This window comes from Centruroides sculpturatus, unplaced genomic scaffold (assembly GCF_000671375.1).
Source record: "Centruroides sculpturatus isolate CEXI.00-Female unplaced genomic scaffold, Cexi_2.0 scaffold238, whole genome shotgun sequence".
NCBI classification, from domain to species: domain Eukaryota; kingdom Metazoa; phylum Arthropoda; class Arachnida; order Scorpiones; family Buthidae; genus Centruroides; species Centruroides sculpturatus.
In genome coordinates, this window is record NW_019384806.1 from 519,199 (window position 1) to 535,477 (window position 16,279).

Genomic DNA, 16,279 nt, shown 5'->3' on the forward strand with positions numbered 1-16,279 from the left:
TTTCTGCTTTACACCATCCATTGAATAAATGGATTGTTTTAAGATTTATAAAGTAAACAATATTCAATATTGTATGTACTTTTTTAGATGCGAACAAAAATGTACGATTTAATAGAAAATATGCGGCAGACGTTTTCAACGCGAAAACGTGTACGTCGGACGTTCAGTGCCGCCTTCCTGTGAGTCTAGAAGTTTGACAATGGCGTTTGGAACGTCAGTGGAATCATGCTAGACGTTCCAAACGTCATTGTCAAACTTTTAGACTCACAGGAAGGCGGCACTGAACGTCCGACCTACACGTTTTCGCGTTTAAAACGTCTGCCTCAACCTCTCTAATAAGTTTTCTGACTGTCATTCCGACTCGTTACTCCCATAAAAAGATTCGACTCCTCGTCTCCCGATTCCAATTCCGACTCTCCATCCTTGGTGTTTTACGTAAATTCTGGATGAAAATGAATCGTGAAGGACTCGGAATGCATACCGGAAAATAAAGCTGTTTTTTTCCAAATTAATTTATTTATGTCCTCATTATTAAAAGTACAATAAGTTTGGAATAGTAATAGTTTGATGATAGTCTAAAAAGTACATTAAATAATATAAAGACAAAAAGAAGTTAAACTTAATAAAGTTACATATTTTCAATTCTTACTCTTGGCATATGGTACGAATGGCTATAAATTAAAAGTAAAAACGGGAAAAAGAAAATTAATTTAATTTGCATAAAATTTATTTTCTCTTTCCTTTTAATATCTCTTAAATCTGAAACTTGTTCTCATTCCTTGACATACATCTGCATATAACATGTTTTCTCTTCTCCGTTTTTTCCGACTACGTGGGTTACTCTCCTTATTATAATATTCATTTTCGCTCTCCATTATTTTCCAAATTTTAAAGCTAACGTTTTCTATTGATAGCGAGAATCACTGCAGTGTATATCTCGTTGGAAAGATAATTGTTTTCTTGGGTAGTGTGTAAAATTCGGGTTTTTCTATAAAATGGTTGACAAAATGTAATTGTGAGTGACAGAGATCGGAAAAAAGAACCAAATTCCTATTTAATTTTGTATATCCGAGTGGTAAATGCTAGTGGTAAGGAGAAAATGTCAATTTGGCAATGGAATTCAACTTTGTATAATATAACTATATTTATTTACACAATGAAACATAATAAAAAGAATTTGTATAAACAATATATATATATATATATTCGTGTGTATATCGCATGTACACAGTAAGCAAAAAATATAATATCCTTATAATATCTCAGAACTGAAATAAAATACAGTCGACCCCCCCTGTAAATCTGTTGTTAATTCCGTTTTATATGAATTCCATGTTGTACGAGTCACTTAGATTTTACAAATACGTGTGCCAGGTTGTGAACGGATCACGTATTTGTAAAATCTAAATGACTCGTACAACGTGGAATTCATATAAAACGGAATTAACAACAGTGTTATAGGGGGGTCGACTGTATACGCCTAAATTGAATTATTCTTATCGAGAGAGCTTACCTGTATTAATTATAGTTACCTGTGAAGGTGAGACAAGAACCTTTATCTCAGATCCTGTTTTCTTTATTTAATGAGTGTGCCAGAGCAAAAGAGAACTTAGTCAATAGGCTAAGGTCGACATAACCTAGGTGGCTAGTGATATGGTTAAACATGAAGAAAAGCGAAGAAAATCAGTGGATTAATTAACAAATCAGTCAATTAATTAATGGGATTTGTCCCCAAGTTCGTTCATTCCCTACTAAACTTTTATTTAAGAAGGAACTCTTGACTTCCTGAAGAAGAGGTGAGATGTTTTACATTGATAAAAATTCGTCCCTTTTTTTAAGTGAATAAAATATTATCTAAACTAAAGTAATTTAGCAATTCTTTTTAAAGTAGGATGTTTGTTTTAGACAGGTTTAACTCTAAAATATATATATATCGCCTTGACAGTATGGAAGTGTACAATGGTAAAAATTTGATAATTTATCGTAAATATAATTATTATTCAATAAACATAAAACTGTCGTAAGTAATGGATGTTCATAAATATTTTATTATTCTATTTTATAGCATTTTCTTCTTTTCCTGTTTGCAATTCTAACACTTGTCTGAGGAATATTTTATCTTTATGACCTTAATACTATGATACTTCCTGGTAGCTTCAGACAATTGAAATGTAGGACAAGTTCAATATATCTTCACAATATATTTGTAATTTATCACAAAGAAACAATTAAACTTAATTAATTAATCCCACAATTAATTACTTCAATAAACATTCCGTATAATAATACCATAGGATAAGTCAAAATGTAGCAATAGGAGGATACCTAGGAAGAACTTTCTATAAGGAAACTGGCTCTTATTTAACTGTTAAATTGTTAACTTTATTTATTTATTTTATATTTTATTATTTTTATTGTATTATATAGAAGTTTGGATATTATTTCTATTTGTTTTATATTTTTTCCTTGTTCGATAGCCCGAAAAAAACAATAATAAAATATCGCATTTAATCCGAATTTTATAAACTTACCATATTGCATCATACTATTGTTTTTTATATACACTACCCGCCCTGTGGGCACTAGGAGGACCTCTTATAGCAGGCCCATTACGAGTTCGGCCAGGCCCACAATGGGGCGACCGGGTGGTGATGGACGAGGTGAGGGTGGTGATGGCCGAAGTGATTAATTAACATAAAAAATCGTTAAGTTCCAAAGAAGTTTTTTGGTTTTGGACAGGTTATTAACAATAATAAAATTCAAATTAGTAGTGTCCTGCTTCCTGTATTTCATAAACTTTTCCTCATAACAACACAGTCATGCCGGTCATCTATGTAACTCCATTGAGGGGGAAAGTTTTGAATTGAATTCACGTAACTTCCGGTCTAAACCGAACCCGGATAATAAACACGCTAGTCATTTATATTCATAACGTTCCATGCCTTGAACATTGCGTGAGATGGTATATGTGTTTGAATAATTTACAAAATACAAGGTTAAATATTTCAATTATGAATTAGTCTGTAAGAATCCTTGGTATAAAAACATTCAGTATAGTGATACAAGTGTTAGTTATTGCTGCAATCATTCTCACTTGTCAGTAATCGTATAAATAGCAGAAGAGGAAAAATGTTTCAACTATTGACACTTTAACCATGGAGGAAATTACACAACTTCCGTGTAAACACAACTCTCTATATTACGAATACAGTTTAGTAGTATCCGGTTTTCTTGCCAGTTTCTACATTTTATCAGTTTTTCTTCGATTCGTCTTTGTGTATGTAGTTTGTCGTTTCTTCAATCCTCTTCGAAATGAAAGTGGAAGATGGGCAATCGTCACTGGTGGTAATTCGGGCATCGGCCGCAGTTACGCTTTCGAACTGGCCAAAAACGGAATGAATCTGATAATTGTGGCCAGAACAGAGCAAACTCTTCGAACTACGGCCGAAGAAATCCGAAAAACTTATGGTGTTGAATGTCGTTACATCCCTGTCGATTTAGGAAATGATATTGCTTTCCATCGTGTGGCCGAGGAAGCGAGAGGTAAGGATATATCTGTGGTAATCAATAACGCTGGCATTATTGGAAATGTTCCTTGTCTCTTCCTATCAGAAACCGATACAAATCTTTTATCAATGATTAATTTACATGTAAAAGCAGTGGTGAATTTATCCCAGTTGATGCTATCGTCCATGCTCTCTAAGAAACGAGGCATCGTAGTAACTATATCATCGTTTTCTTCCATTTATCCTGTTCCCTGCTTCAGTCACTATTCATCTTGTAAAGCATTTTCGGATCGCTTTACTAGAGCAATTTCTTTCGAGTACGAGAATGAAGGACTTCGCATCCAATCCCTCATTCCTAATCTTGTATCGACTCGAGTTATAAACTACGTTCGGTGCAAATTTCTAATTCCTACTGGCGATGCGTTTGTTTCGGATGCTGTAAGAACCATAGGTGCCTCACGTCATACCACTGGATATTGGACACACGAAATACAACGATACGTAACAGAGTACTTACCTATCTCATTATCGATGTACTTAATGTTAAAGTTTGCGAGAAAAACCAGGAATTATTTTAGAATGTCAGTAAATGTAAATGTAAACTGAATTACGTGTTAATGTAAAATTCATGTAGGGTTTATTTTAAAAATTTGTATGAAATTTTACACTATACTTGTATGGGTATTGTTTCGAATCGATAGTTCGTATCTTTGTGTAAAATGTATTTGAAATTAATAAAATTTGAATATATAATTATCAGATTTTTTATATATTCTATATTATTTCAGAACAGGTAAATATCAAGGACAGAAAACAATCAAGAATATTTTTAAATTTACCGTTACAAATAAGTATTTTCTTTTATTTCTTACCCGGCCGTCAAATCTTAGTGAGATTTTTTAACTCTTTCCGCCCTGTGGGCACTAAGAGGGCCTCTTTTTTGCAGGCCCATTATGGGTTCGGCCAGGCCCACAATGGGGCTGCCGGGTGGGGCCCGACATATCCGAACGGACCACTTCCCGAAAATTCCTGGGGATTTTTCGACCCGTTCGGATTCGAACCCGGGTCCCCCGGAGCGGTAGACTGCCACCTTGACCGCTCGGCCATCTGGCTGCTCTTAGTGAGATCTAGGAACCATTACTGCACAAACAATAGAGTCCATTTTAAGACACAGTTCCTCCTTTAAGGCTACCAAATTTGAAAAATGTCTTCGATACACCACAGTTTTAATTGTTTCCCTAACCAAAAGTTACACGTTAAACGAGGTGGTCAGACAGTAGAAAATACATGGATAATCACTCTGTTGTTAATAAAATATTATCGCAGAGACTGCTGTATGCATCTTTCTGTATGTGGAGGCGGTCCATCTTACGTGAAAGTGGACTACTCGTGGTATTGCTACTGTTGAAATTGGTAAACGACGAGTGGGTCAAGCATCTCAGTATTTCTGGGCGATCACAAATCATTTCACAGACCTATTAGGATTAGTTTCAAGGAAGAATTGTTCAAAGATAATTATAAATATAACTATGAATCTATATCACATTGTAACTCTATATTGAGTGAAGTGTAAATCAGTCAGAAAACACTAGGGTTTATTGTTAAATGTGGAAGTTGCAGATGTCAACTGTTGCGCAGACGTGAAAACGTGCCCTGTCGCTTTATATGAATTTGTATGTCTACGACATTTTCTTTGATTCTGGGTAGGAAAATAAACGGAAAAGTGGGTGTATTTCCCAATTAGAGGCATGCAGCTGCTGGTTCTGGCTAAGGATACGGTTAACAGTGCAGTACCCTCCACACAGTGCACTATTAGACTAGCAATTTTATACATTGACCTTTCAAAATCAGCTGTAGTAACATCTTCAACGATTTGTGAAGCGACAGATTTAGACTCGGCATTAAACTCTCAGACATCCAATTTACTCGAATCGCGTGATTTTAAAAAACAGCTTCACAACAAATAAAGCAAGATAATGTTATGTTATTATGTTGGAGAAAGGTGATGGTCATCGTAGCGCATAAGAACGACATTTTAATTATTGTGGCCACTTTTATATTCAAAACTTGGATACGAAAGCGAAAAACGCGTGCTTATGTGAAGAAACTTGCTTTATTGTTGCTTGTAGCATCAAATGGAAATGTGTCCTGAAGTGTCGGTATGCCAGATTTCATTGCATTTGAATTGTTAAATACTGTATATACAGTCGACCCCCCTATAACACGGTAGATACGTTCAGTTCTTTATGAAATTGATGTTCTAAGATTCCTTGAATACATGAGCCATCACAGCCCGGCACGTATGCAGTTTACGGACTACGGCTGTTTGAAAGGTTTTCTTCCATAAAATTAATCGATTCTAGACTAATTCGACTCAACATTTCCAAAATACATATAATTTTTTGGGAATAATTTATATAAACTATGCTATAAACAAAAAATTGTAGGATTACTTACCGAGCGTGCACCGTTCGACGACGCCATTGCTTAAGCTTGTTTCCATCGTGGAGCTTGTCATCGAATGGCGCTCGCGTGCTTCCTGATAAATTATTTTTTTGCGAAAAATTCGCTGAACTTTGGAGACATCATTAATATAAATATAATTTTAATGGCAGTTAAATAATAAATGGTTTTTAGTAGGTCCGCTACTCGTTTAAACTCAACGGTTTGTACAATATCCGCTATTGGTCTAGATTCGACCAATCCTGTCGCGACACGAGTCGGCGATAACGTTTTACCGTATTATACGAGATTTTTAGCGTGTTTGTACGAATACTGTCGCAATTTTTTCGCCGTCATNGTGACATAAAATAATGAATACCAATTGGTCTTTCCTTGTCTTCGGGCAACAATTCGAAACTTTTCAGAGCACGGGAGACGTCGATATCAATGCTCAAGCAAGTATATACTGATGGGATAGTATTCCTCCAAACATTGAAACTCTCCCTTGTTATTCCGGCCTTTTATTTTTCTGACAGAAACAATTCTTCTATAGTATTTGCAAGACTGTTGGGTGGGCACTTGTTTTGTGTCATTTTTAATTTCAAAAGGTGAGAGTGTAATAGCAAAGGTAGAGAGTGGACAGATGATGTCTGATGTTACTAGGCAGTATGGCTTGAACAGGTCTACAGTAGGCACAATCTTATCTAAGAAAGATACAGTATAATCAAGAAGACTCAAGCAGCTTAAGGAGTAACAAAAATCACATCTGAGAAATAAAGAACATTGAAGCACTCAAACAGATATGACGACAGAAGAATGCCAAGAATGAAGAACATTAAGAAACTCGGTGAGATATGTTTTCTTCTGAAAAAGAGGATTAATGCCGATATCTGCTATTAAAGATCTTTTGAAAAAGTGGGAGGATGTCAGAACAATGGTCTTAGAATGGCATCCAAACCAGATTGAGGATAATAGGCTTGGGGATTTCTACAATGACAATGCTATTAATTATTAATTCTGAAAAATCCTGAAGAAGAGAGAAGAGCAATTGACATTAGACAGATTCTTTAACCCTCACAAATGGAAAAAACATGACTAATAAAAATGCAAGACTGTGTATATATGTATTTATGTTATTACATATAAGTAAACATAGTAAGAAAGTATATATTTTTTATTTTTTGAGGTCTCCAGAACAAATTAATCAAATTCCCATAACCAATTATCGATTTACCATAGGTTTTTAATGAACAATTTGGTTAGCGAACAAAGTCTTGGAACAGATTGTTTGTTAACCTATCACCCACTTGTACTTTGATATTCACTCAGCTGACTTTTCAGGGGGGGGAATGTTTTCGTTCTACTTCTAAGATCTGCTTCAGTTGAAAAATTTTTTAAACAGAATGGAACTTCTAACTTTTTGATATTTTAATATGTGAAACGCAGAAGAATTCATGTGTAAATTCGAAATTAAAATCTTCTAGAATTGACTAATGTGTCCAAGTGTAAAAGTTATAAAATTGTTTTTCATAATGACATATCAAAGACAGTCTGCCGCACTTGTGTAATGCACCTCTTCTCTTCAGTTTATACATTATCCCTTCTTCTCTTCTTTAAAAGTCTATAATACTTTGAATTGGTCCATGTTTGCCGTCGTTCTAACTAATGTAGTACATTTTAAATTGGGTTTAACTTCCTCCTTCCCTGCAAAACTTTTCACCTAAAGCAGGTCTTAGAAGTAGACTGAAAATGTTTGTTTTTCAGAAAAGTCAGCTGGGTGAATATTAAGGTAGTGAATTTTTGTAAAAACAATTCTGTAGTGTAAATAGTAGCTCAAGCATTACCCTTAATCGATGAAAAATTTAACAAATCTACCAGATTATTTTGAAATGGAAGCAGAAATTGGGCATTTCTGCCTTCTCAATGATGGTGAAACAGTCTTCACACAATTATTATATAATTCTTCTAATTATTTACTAGATTGCTCATATATTCTGATAAATTCAAGAGGTTACATTTAGCAATATTGTTCAGGTTATCCTTTCAGCATGTTTGTTTCTCTTGTTTGGATGTACTCAATCCTACAACTAATTACAGCCAGAATCTTACCTCCTAAATTCTATAAAGAAATGCAATAACATATCTTAACATTAAGTCATTTAGTTATTAATTTTAAAATATGACAGTTTTATAGCTTAAAAAATTGATGGCGATTAGCCTAGCTTGACACATTTTGCATTGGTGTATCATCTTGCTAGACATTAAAAGAACATAGTTCTCAATTTTCATATTTATAGTATGATTCTGAACATAACAATTACATTATCATAGAGCACAGTAGCAGTTGATAATAAAACTCAGCCATACATGTAATGTTAAAGTGCCAACTTTGACCTTTAATATCTCCACAACCAATATACCAATTTGGATGAAATTTAAAATAATTAATTTCTACAATAAGTATTGTAAATGTGTTAACTTCTGAATAAATTTGTTGGATCGTTTTCGATTTACCCCATTGGCATTTTCTTGTCTGGATTTACAAGAGAGAATAGTGACACTGAACTACTGAACAATCTAGGAGTCTGCATATGTTTAATGGCTCATTTGAGAGCTGACTTCCTCCTGTTTGCTCTTTAGAAGGTTTTATTTCAGAATATTGAGTATATATAAAATAATTATATAATACAGTGGGTGATCAGTTTACAAACATAATCCATTCTAAGACTTTGTTCGTTAGCCGATTATCGATTTACCATAGATTTCTATGGGAATTTGATTAATTCGTTCTGGAGACTCCCAAAAAATAAAAAATATATACTTTCTTACTACGTTTATTCATATGTAATAATAAAAATACATATATATACACGTTCTTGCATATTTATTTGTCATGTTTTTTCCATTTGTGGGGGTTAAAGAATGTGTCAAATGTCGATTACTTTTTTGTCTTTGTGATTTTTCAGAAGTAATTAATCGCATTGTAATTGTAGAGATCCCTAAGCCTATTAATCTCAACCTGGTTTGGATGCCATTTTAAGACCATTGTTCTGACATCCTCCCACATCTTCAAAAGATCTTTAATAGCAGATATTGGCATAAATCCGCTCTTTCAGAAGAAAACGTAAAAGGATTGTTTCTACCAGAAATATAAAAGGCTGGAATTACAAGGGAGAGTTTCAAAGTTCGGAGGAATACTATCCAATCAGTATATACTGGGTTGAACGTCAATGTCAGCGTCTCCCACACTCCGAAAAGTTTTGAACTGTTGCCTGAAGACAAAGGAAGACCAATCAGTATTCGTTATTTTACGTCGCTTCTTCTTGTGTTTGTTCAGTGAAGTGTTCGTTATCTGAACATGTGTTTGTTGTCTGATCATAAAAATCTTTCGCGAAAGTGTTCATTATTCGATTTGTTCATTAACTGATCACCCACTGTAGTCCATTTATTAAAGCTAAATGATTGCCGAATTATATCGAATTATATTACTACTACTACTGCACAGTAAGCAGGAGTTGTTGGTCTGAGTCCTGTTTTGAGCCAATTTCTTTCTTTAGAACCTTTTAAGTTAATTATTAAAATATTAATTTAGTTATAATTATTAAATTTAGCAAGAGATGGCACCTAACATGTCCGATCTTACTGTGACAATAAATCAGGATTTGAGCTTTATTTCATGTGTTAAAGTTCCTTCACTGATATTGCTCAAAGATGCTCTAAATTTCAGACAAATTGTGGGTGCAACAACTTTATGGCACAAAGTAAAGCTTGAAGCCTTTTTCTATGACGATGTTTGTTTTCCTGATTTATTACCTCTGTGACATTGCTTCATCCAAAATTTCTTGTAGTTGTAGTCTGTGTAATGTGCACTTTATTCAAATGTAAGTCTTAATGTCAGATATGTTATCATATTCTTATGCCACAACTTTCAAAAGTTTCCTTTATTTAAGTGCTTTCATTGAGCTTTACTCGTTAACCTGGTTCTTCCACCAGTCTTTTTATGGGATATATAATGTCATTTGTTTGAATAAGAATACTTATTGATAAACAACAATAATAATAATTAATTTGGATTTTTTTTGTAGGAAAGTCTATTTAATAGAAATTGATAGACGTCAAAATGAAAGAACAAAAATAGTGTCTTCATANATTATACGAGATTTTTAGCGTGTTTGTACGAATACTGTCGCAATTTTTTCGCCGTCATATAGGAATCCGAACTATACGAACCCGTTTTATAGGGGAATCGACTGTACATTATCTAGACAGAGCTGAATACGAAACTTAAACTACAAAAAGATTCTGCAACAACAATTTCAAGAAAAATATCAATTTTTATTATGGAAAATCTAGTATTTTCTCTGGAAAAATGTTACTTTTATCAGCATTTTACAAGAACAATCCGTAACAACCGACAACACCTTTATCTCCAAGAACTAATATCTCATCTGAAACGTTTTCACAATAACACGTCCAGGCATAACAATAGCCATAGGAACTCCCAGCTTTCGTGCAAGCATCATCACAAGTTGGATTACCGTCTCCCAGTATCAAACAGGGAACTTCACAATTGTCAAGTACTGGATAACCTGATCTTCCAGATGCAAGCTGTATACCTATATTTATTAGTAAGTAATTTTAAAGTATTAGTAATTACTAATCTGCAATATAAACATTCCTACTACACGAACAACAAATATTACTTAAGAAAAATACTGCCTAAAATACAAAATTACAGCAACTCTTCCATATCTAATTCTAGCCACATTATAATATTATAATTTAACAATTATAATTAAAATATAGTTTAGTTTAAGGTACTGTACTTCTTATCATTAACAATATTGAAAATTATGTGTGAAATAATATACCTGTATTTAACAAACCCAGAACAAATAAAATTACGAACGGCATTTCATGCAATTTTCGATCGATTATATTTACAGTACGGAATTTATTTATACTGTATTTATAATATTTGAGTATTGTTTACATAATTTTCGTCTGCGTTTATTTAACTTTTAGTCAACAATTAATAAATTAATCAGATTCCTATTTGCTCAACCTATTTAGTGTTTTCAAACTACAAATAATTTTAAATAGGGTTGCTAATCTTCTATGGTTAAAACTCCCTCAATAGATCTGAAACTTTCCCCTAAAATTAATAGAATTCCTCTAAAACCTGACACAAATTCCTCTAAATATTGATAGTTTTGCACCGGATGCCATGCATATCGAAAAATATTTTTTTTAACAATCCAAAGAAACAAATTTTTACTTTAGGGCACGGGTGGCCATTGCTAACGGTAAAGTATAGTGTATACACTACGCTACTAATTTCAAGTGGAGAGCATATTTTAAATCAAACCAGATTGAACCACTCTTCACCCACTTGTAGGGAGCTTGTGCTTTATTAGTTTTAATTAGTTAATTATTTATTGCTACCCTGGGGCATTTCGTGCCCACTTTCTCCCTTATGAATGGTGTTTAGTCTGTTTTGGTAACTGCCAATTTATGTTGAAATGCCTGCAGACCATAATTATCGTTGATTCGCTTCAAATGTATCAATTATTTTAATAAAATAGTATAAAGATTTTTTTCTCCCTATCGTCATCCCTTACATTGTCGATGTTTTTCGGGTTGATAAAATATTATTACTGTTTCGAAAATATGTCGATCATTTCTAAAATATGACACTATAAAACTGTCCAGTATCGAATAATATTTATTTTTAATTAAAATTTGCAAAGCATGCAAATAATTTAAACATAAATAAGTACAGTTGTTAACAGTTAGTTTTTAGCGCTGACAATGGCACACGTCGCCAGTGTTTATCGAAAGTTGAAATGATGATTGAATTGTACAAATCACTAAATTTTCTTTAACTTTGCAATGTGCATGGTGTCCTGCAGTTTATGAACTGCAGAACACCATGCACATTGAAATACCAGTTAACACTAAAACCTATTTACAGTCATCCTTTCTGATAGGGAAAACAGGCGAATATGGATCAGCATTACAATCGCGTGTTTACCGCTTTGGCATTAGTTTTGTAATCGTGTAAAGCCGCGCGGATCGGATCAGTTTTTGCAACTGGTTTACGAGGGAATTTTCAACTTAAAGCTGTGCTCGAAATCTAGGGGATTCGCAATCGGAGGAAGGTAAATAGTGAAGCATTCAGGTAATGGACGGCCGCCATTTCCTGTATGCGTTTTAGCCAATAAATTACCGTGTATTTTAACCAATAGGAGCACTTATATGAAATTTGCCAGTTGATTGTGTAACAGAGACAGAGTAAAAATCGCATGTGTATCGAGAGGACGATGAAGTCAAATTACCGCTTACCGATCGGCGATCGTGAAGCAGATTTGTATGTCCATAAAATGGCGGAGTGATACGATAGCTATAACATCGCTAGCAATGAGAAGGCGCTCGTAGACTCCGTTGTGGTAGGTTAAGTTTGAAATTAATGGTGAATTCAGAACATTCAAAGGGAGAATAACTCAAAATTTAAAGGGTGCTTAAAGACACGGAGAAAACCCGGAAAACTCCACTTCCCAGCCCGTCCGAGCGAGGTGCGAACCCACGATCGAACTCCCAGTGTTCGGGGTACGAAGACCGCTTGGCCACTGGTGGACACAAAATGGGCATGTGGTGAAAGCAAAGGTTTTTCTTAGTGCCCACATGGCGCAAAAAGTTACAAATCTGTCAGTTAACGTTGAGTTTAGTTTGGTTTGATGAGGTACGGCAACACACGCACGGGCGACTTGCCGAGAGATTCCTTCTGGGGAGGACTTTTTACGAATATCCGATCCTTATTTAGGTATTAGGCATTGAAAAGAACTCAGAATTACACCACCCAGCCCGTTGTTTAGGCGCGAACCCACGTCCCTAAAACCAAAGATTTTATTTATATAAACTTTTTAATAAAAATATAAGATTTTATCATATTAATAAATAATCCAAGATAAAAGTAATTAATAAAATAACAAATTAATAAACTAATTTAATTTAATTTAATTACCTAAAAAAAAAAAATAAAAAAACCTTAATCGGCGCCCTTATCGCTTATCCGCCATATTGAATCGGCGAGATATTTGGATATTTCGTTTAATAGTAAGAAATATAATCAAAATGTTACGGAAGAAGAGTATTTTTGGTCAAGTCGACGGTCCGAGTTAAGTCGTAAGGATGAAGTACGTTGGAGTAACGTTTGAAGTAATTATAAGACATGAATAATTCGTGTCGACGTAGAAATGATTGGTTGCAGAATCTTAGAAAATGTGAAGGATTTCAATGCTTTTGACCATTTCTGTTTATATTTGGTGCATTTGCAGCTGGTAAATCGGATAAATCGACCACAGTTAATGTTTTAAACGCATCTCGACAGTTAATTATCAATTAGTGCGTAATGTGTACTTGGTAGTTAAGAAGAATGCATTCTTTGTACTAAATTTAGCATTCTTTTTAGTGTAAAAAAAAAAAAAGAAAAACATTCCAAGATGTCAAAACCACCAAATGAGAATTTGACTACGTACAAACTGGTTGTAGTTGGAGATGGAGGAGTTGGAAAATCTGCACTCACCATTCAGTTCTTCCAAAAACTGTTTGTCACCGATTATGACCCGACCATTGAAGATTCGTACATTCAGCATACGGAAGTGGACGGTATCTGGTGTATTTTGGATGGTACGCTCCGTCTTTTATCCGTGTCCTTTTCCCGGTCTCGTGCTTGCTTTGTGAGCCTTCTCTGAAGTAGTGTGGAAAGCGCGTGCGAATTATTGTTTGTGGTTGTAGTTTTTATGATTTCGTGGTTGTCTTGCAATACGACTTGCATTAACCGGTCGACCGGCATGCGTACGATTAAACTTGTGAATGTTTTTGTAACTTTTTTGATTTTCTTTTTGAAACCGTGTCCTGTTTTATATTTGTGGCGTATTAAACACTAGTATTGTGTTTTATTCCAAAGACACATGGCAAATTTTTCATCAAATTCCTTTATTAGTTGAGTCGATACGGTACATTGTTTTGTACTCGTTTCGGGCTTTGTCCCTCTTCAGCTAATAAAGAAATTTGATGGAAAATTTGCCATGTGTCTTTGGAATAAAACACAATACTAGTGTTTACTACGCCACAAAAGTTTTTGTAACTCTTCAGGCTTCTTTTTTTTTTTTTTTATTCAAAACAAGCTGGCAGCTTGTTTTGAATAAAAAAGAAGCCTGAAGAAGAGCCCAGAAGTGGCTACGAAAATGTTTGCAAGTTTTAATCGTATCCGTGCCAGTCAACCAGTTAATGTGACTCGCACTGTTTGTATTCATCCCGGTGTCTTGTGCAGTTAAGTTGTCTTGCAACCAAATATTTTCTTCTTGTTCTTGAAATTTGCTGTTTTTTGCTTTATTAGAGATCTGGACGGTCGTTGCCAAGATCCCGCTTTGTTTGAGAAGTTGATAAAAGTAGTTTATGTTGTAAAGGTTTCCTTATAGTTTTGAGTCATCTTTGATGGTACAGTTATTCAAAAACAATACTTTTAATTCGGTAATTTAATTAGTACTGGAATAAAACAAAGGTTACTGATGTGATTAATATTTACTTTTTCCAGTTTGTATTTCTTTTAATTTTTAAATTGGTCGTGAGCAATGTTCCCTCTAATTCTATTTGTAGATGAGCGAAACATATACTTCTCTGAGCAAAAAATTTTTCCAAGCATATATATATAAAATCTTATTTTTTCCTATAAAAATTAAAATAATTAATTATAAAGTAGAGATTAAAATTTATTTTAAAACATACATTTATACAAAATATTATCTTTTGTCAATGATTTAATGTATTTAATCTGAATATACATAGCAATAATCATGTTGCAGACAGAGTGAGAAAAAAGTAAACAACAATTCAAATCGGTGTGCATGCTTGCCTGCGCGGCACGAATTCTCATGCACAGCAACAATTTGAGGAGTGCGCGACTGCACAGCTTAGAGGAAACATTGGTCATGAGCACTCAAATGTGGTTCTAGTGTTCTACCCTGGGGCTTTGTTGGCAATTTTATTTTCCCATTTTCTACATTGTGCCTTAATGCTGCACTAATTAATATAATATTCAGGGCAGAGAACATTCAAATTAACCTTGACCGGTGAATACGTCAGAATAAACTGTATATTATTAGTTTTCATATTATTAGCAATATTATTTTAGTACGTTAGTGTAATGACAATTATGGAGTATATTGGTACTTGGCACACTTTAAGCCTACAACTCTATAAACGTGCATGTGGTCTGCTGGGAGTTTAAAGTTTTTACTTGAGACTCGCATCTGGGAAAGGTTGCTTGTCACTAGTTTAAATGTTCTAATTTAAAATTTGAATGAACTTACTATTTCTAATATTTGGTTCAATTTATTCTACGATTTCAATAACGTTTACATCTTCAGAGGTAAAAAGAGATTTTATAATAGAATATAGGAAGAATGATGGTTTTGTAACATGTAAGCAATTTAGATTTAAAAGCCCATTGCATTCTGTTTCATATTTATGTAGTTTTTTTCTGTGGATATATTCCCAATGATAAGCCAGAAAAGGCTTGAAAGTACTTGTTCAATGATGTAATTATTGTTAAGGTTTCTGATATAACATGAAATAGTGATGGTGTTTTATATGGCAATTATATAAACCATGTAGATAAATTTAGGTTTGAAATTGCTTCTGCAAACATTTCTGCCAATGGGAAGATGGTGAAATCATAAAGCATTCTAATAACATGACTTCTTAAAAAATATCACACTTTGCTTGACAGAACGAATTAATTTCTATTCTCAAAAATATTCTACAATAAGAAATAATAAATAACAAATAGTAAGATGATTGCTTATTTGTATATCTAGTAATAGAATGTCTTTGTGACGTAAATGTGGATCTGTTTGAAAATACTTCCTAATAGCAGTAAATGAAATTATCCGTATTTGATCAGTCATTATCTAACTCTCCCTCAAAGATCTTTGAGTCTGGTAGCAACTGGTAAATCATTGGAAACTATAGGTAGGTTTTGAATGATATCTGGTCTCATTAGTTGAATTCCAAACAGACCTTTTCTTACTTAGCAACAAATGCTTATCAATATCACTACTTTAAACTTTTTATTTTAAATATAATAATCTTTCTCATATACATAGTACAAATCAAAACAGTCATTTTTACCTTACACTTTTAACTAATTTAGGGCAAATTGCACATATTTTATAATTTAAATTCACTTGTAAAATATATCAAGGATAATTCTGTAGATAAAGGTATCCATAGAATTATCTTGATTTGTGTTACGAATGTAAATCTTT

At 33.7% G+C, this 16,279-nt stretch overlaps 2 protein-coding genes across 2 annotated transcripts in view; both read left to right on the forward strand.

Moving 5' to 3' along the window:
* Positions 1-3,155: 3,155 nt before the first annotated feature.
* On the forward strand, positions 3,156-4,112 carry LOC111629668 (inactive hydroxysteroid dehydrogenase-like protein 1). The gene has a single exon (XM_023373552.1). The coding sequence runs from the start codon at positions 3,156-3,158 to the stop codon at positions 4,110-4,112; it is 957 nt and encodes a 318-aa protein (XP_023229320.1).
* Positions 4,113-13,027: 8,915 nt separating this feature from the next.
* Positions 13,028-16,279, forward strand: part of LOC111629672 (ras-related protein M-Ras-like) — a 30,454-nt gene continuing 27,202 nt past the window's right edge. Inside the window, exon 1 of the mRNA XM_023373556.1 lies at positions 13,028-13,637. Within this exon, the coding sequence (XP_023229324.1) occupies positions 13,451-13,637 (187 nt within the window). The 5' untranslated portion in view covers positions 13,028-13,450. The remainder of the gene's footprint in view (positions 13,638-16,279) is intronic.

Coding starts and splice junctions, on each gene's coding strand:
- LOC111629668 (XM_023373552.1), top strand. CDS start 3,156: ATGGAGGAAATTACACAACTTCCGTGTAAACACAACTCTCTATATTAC.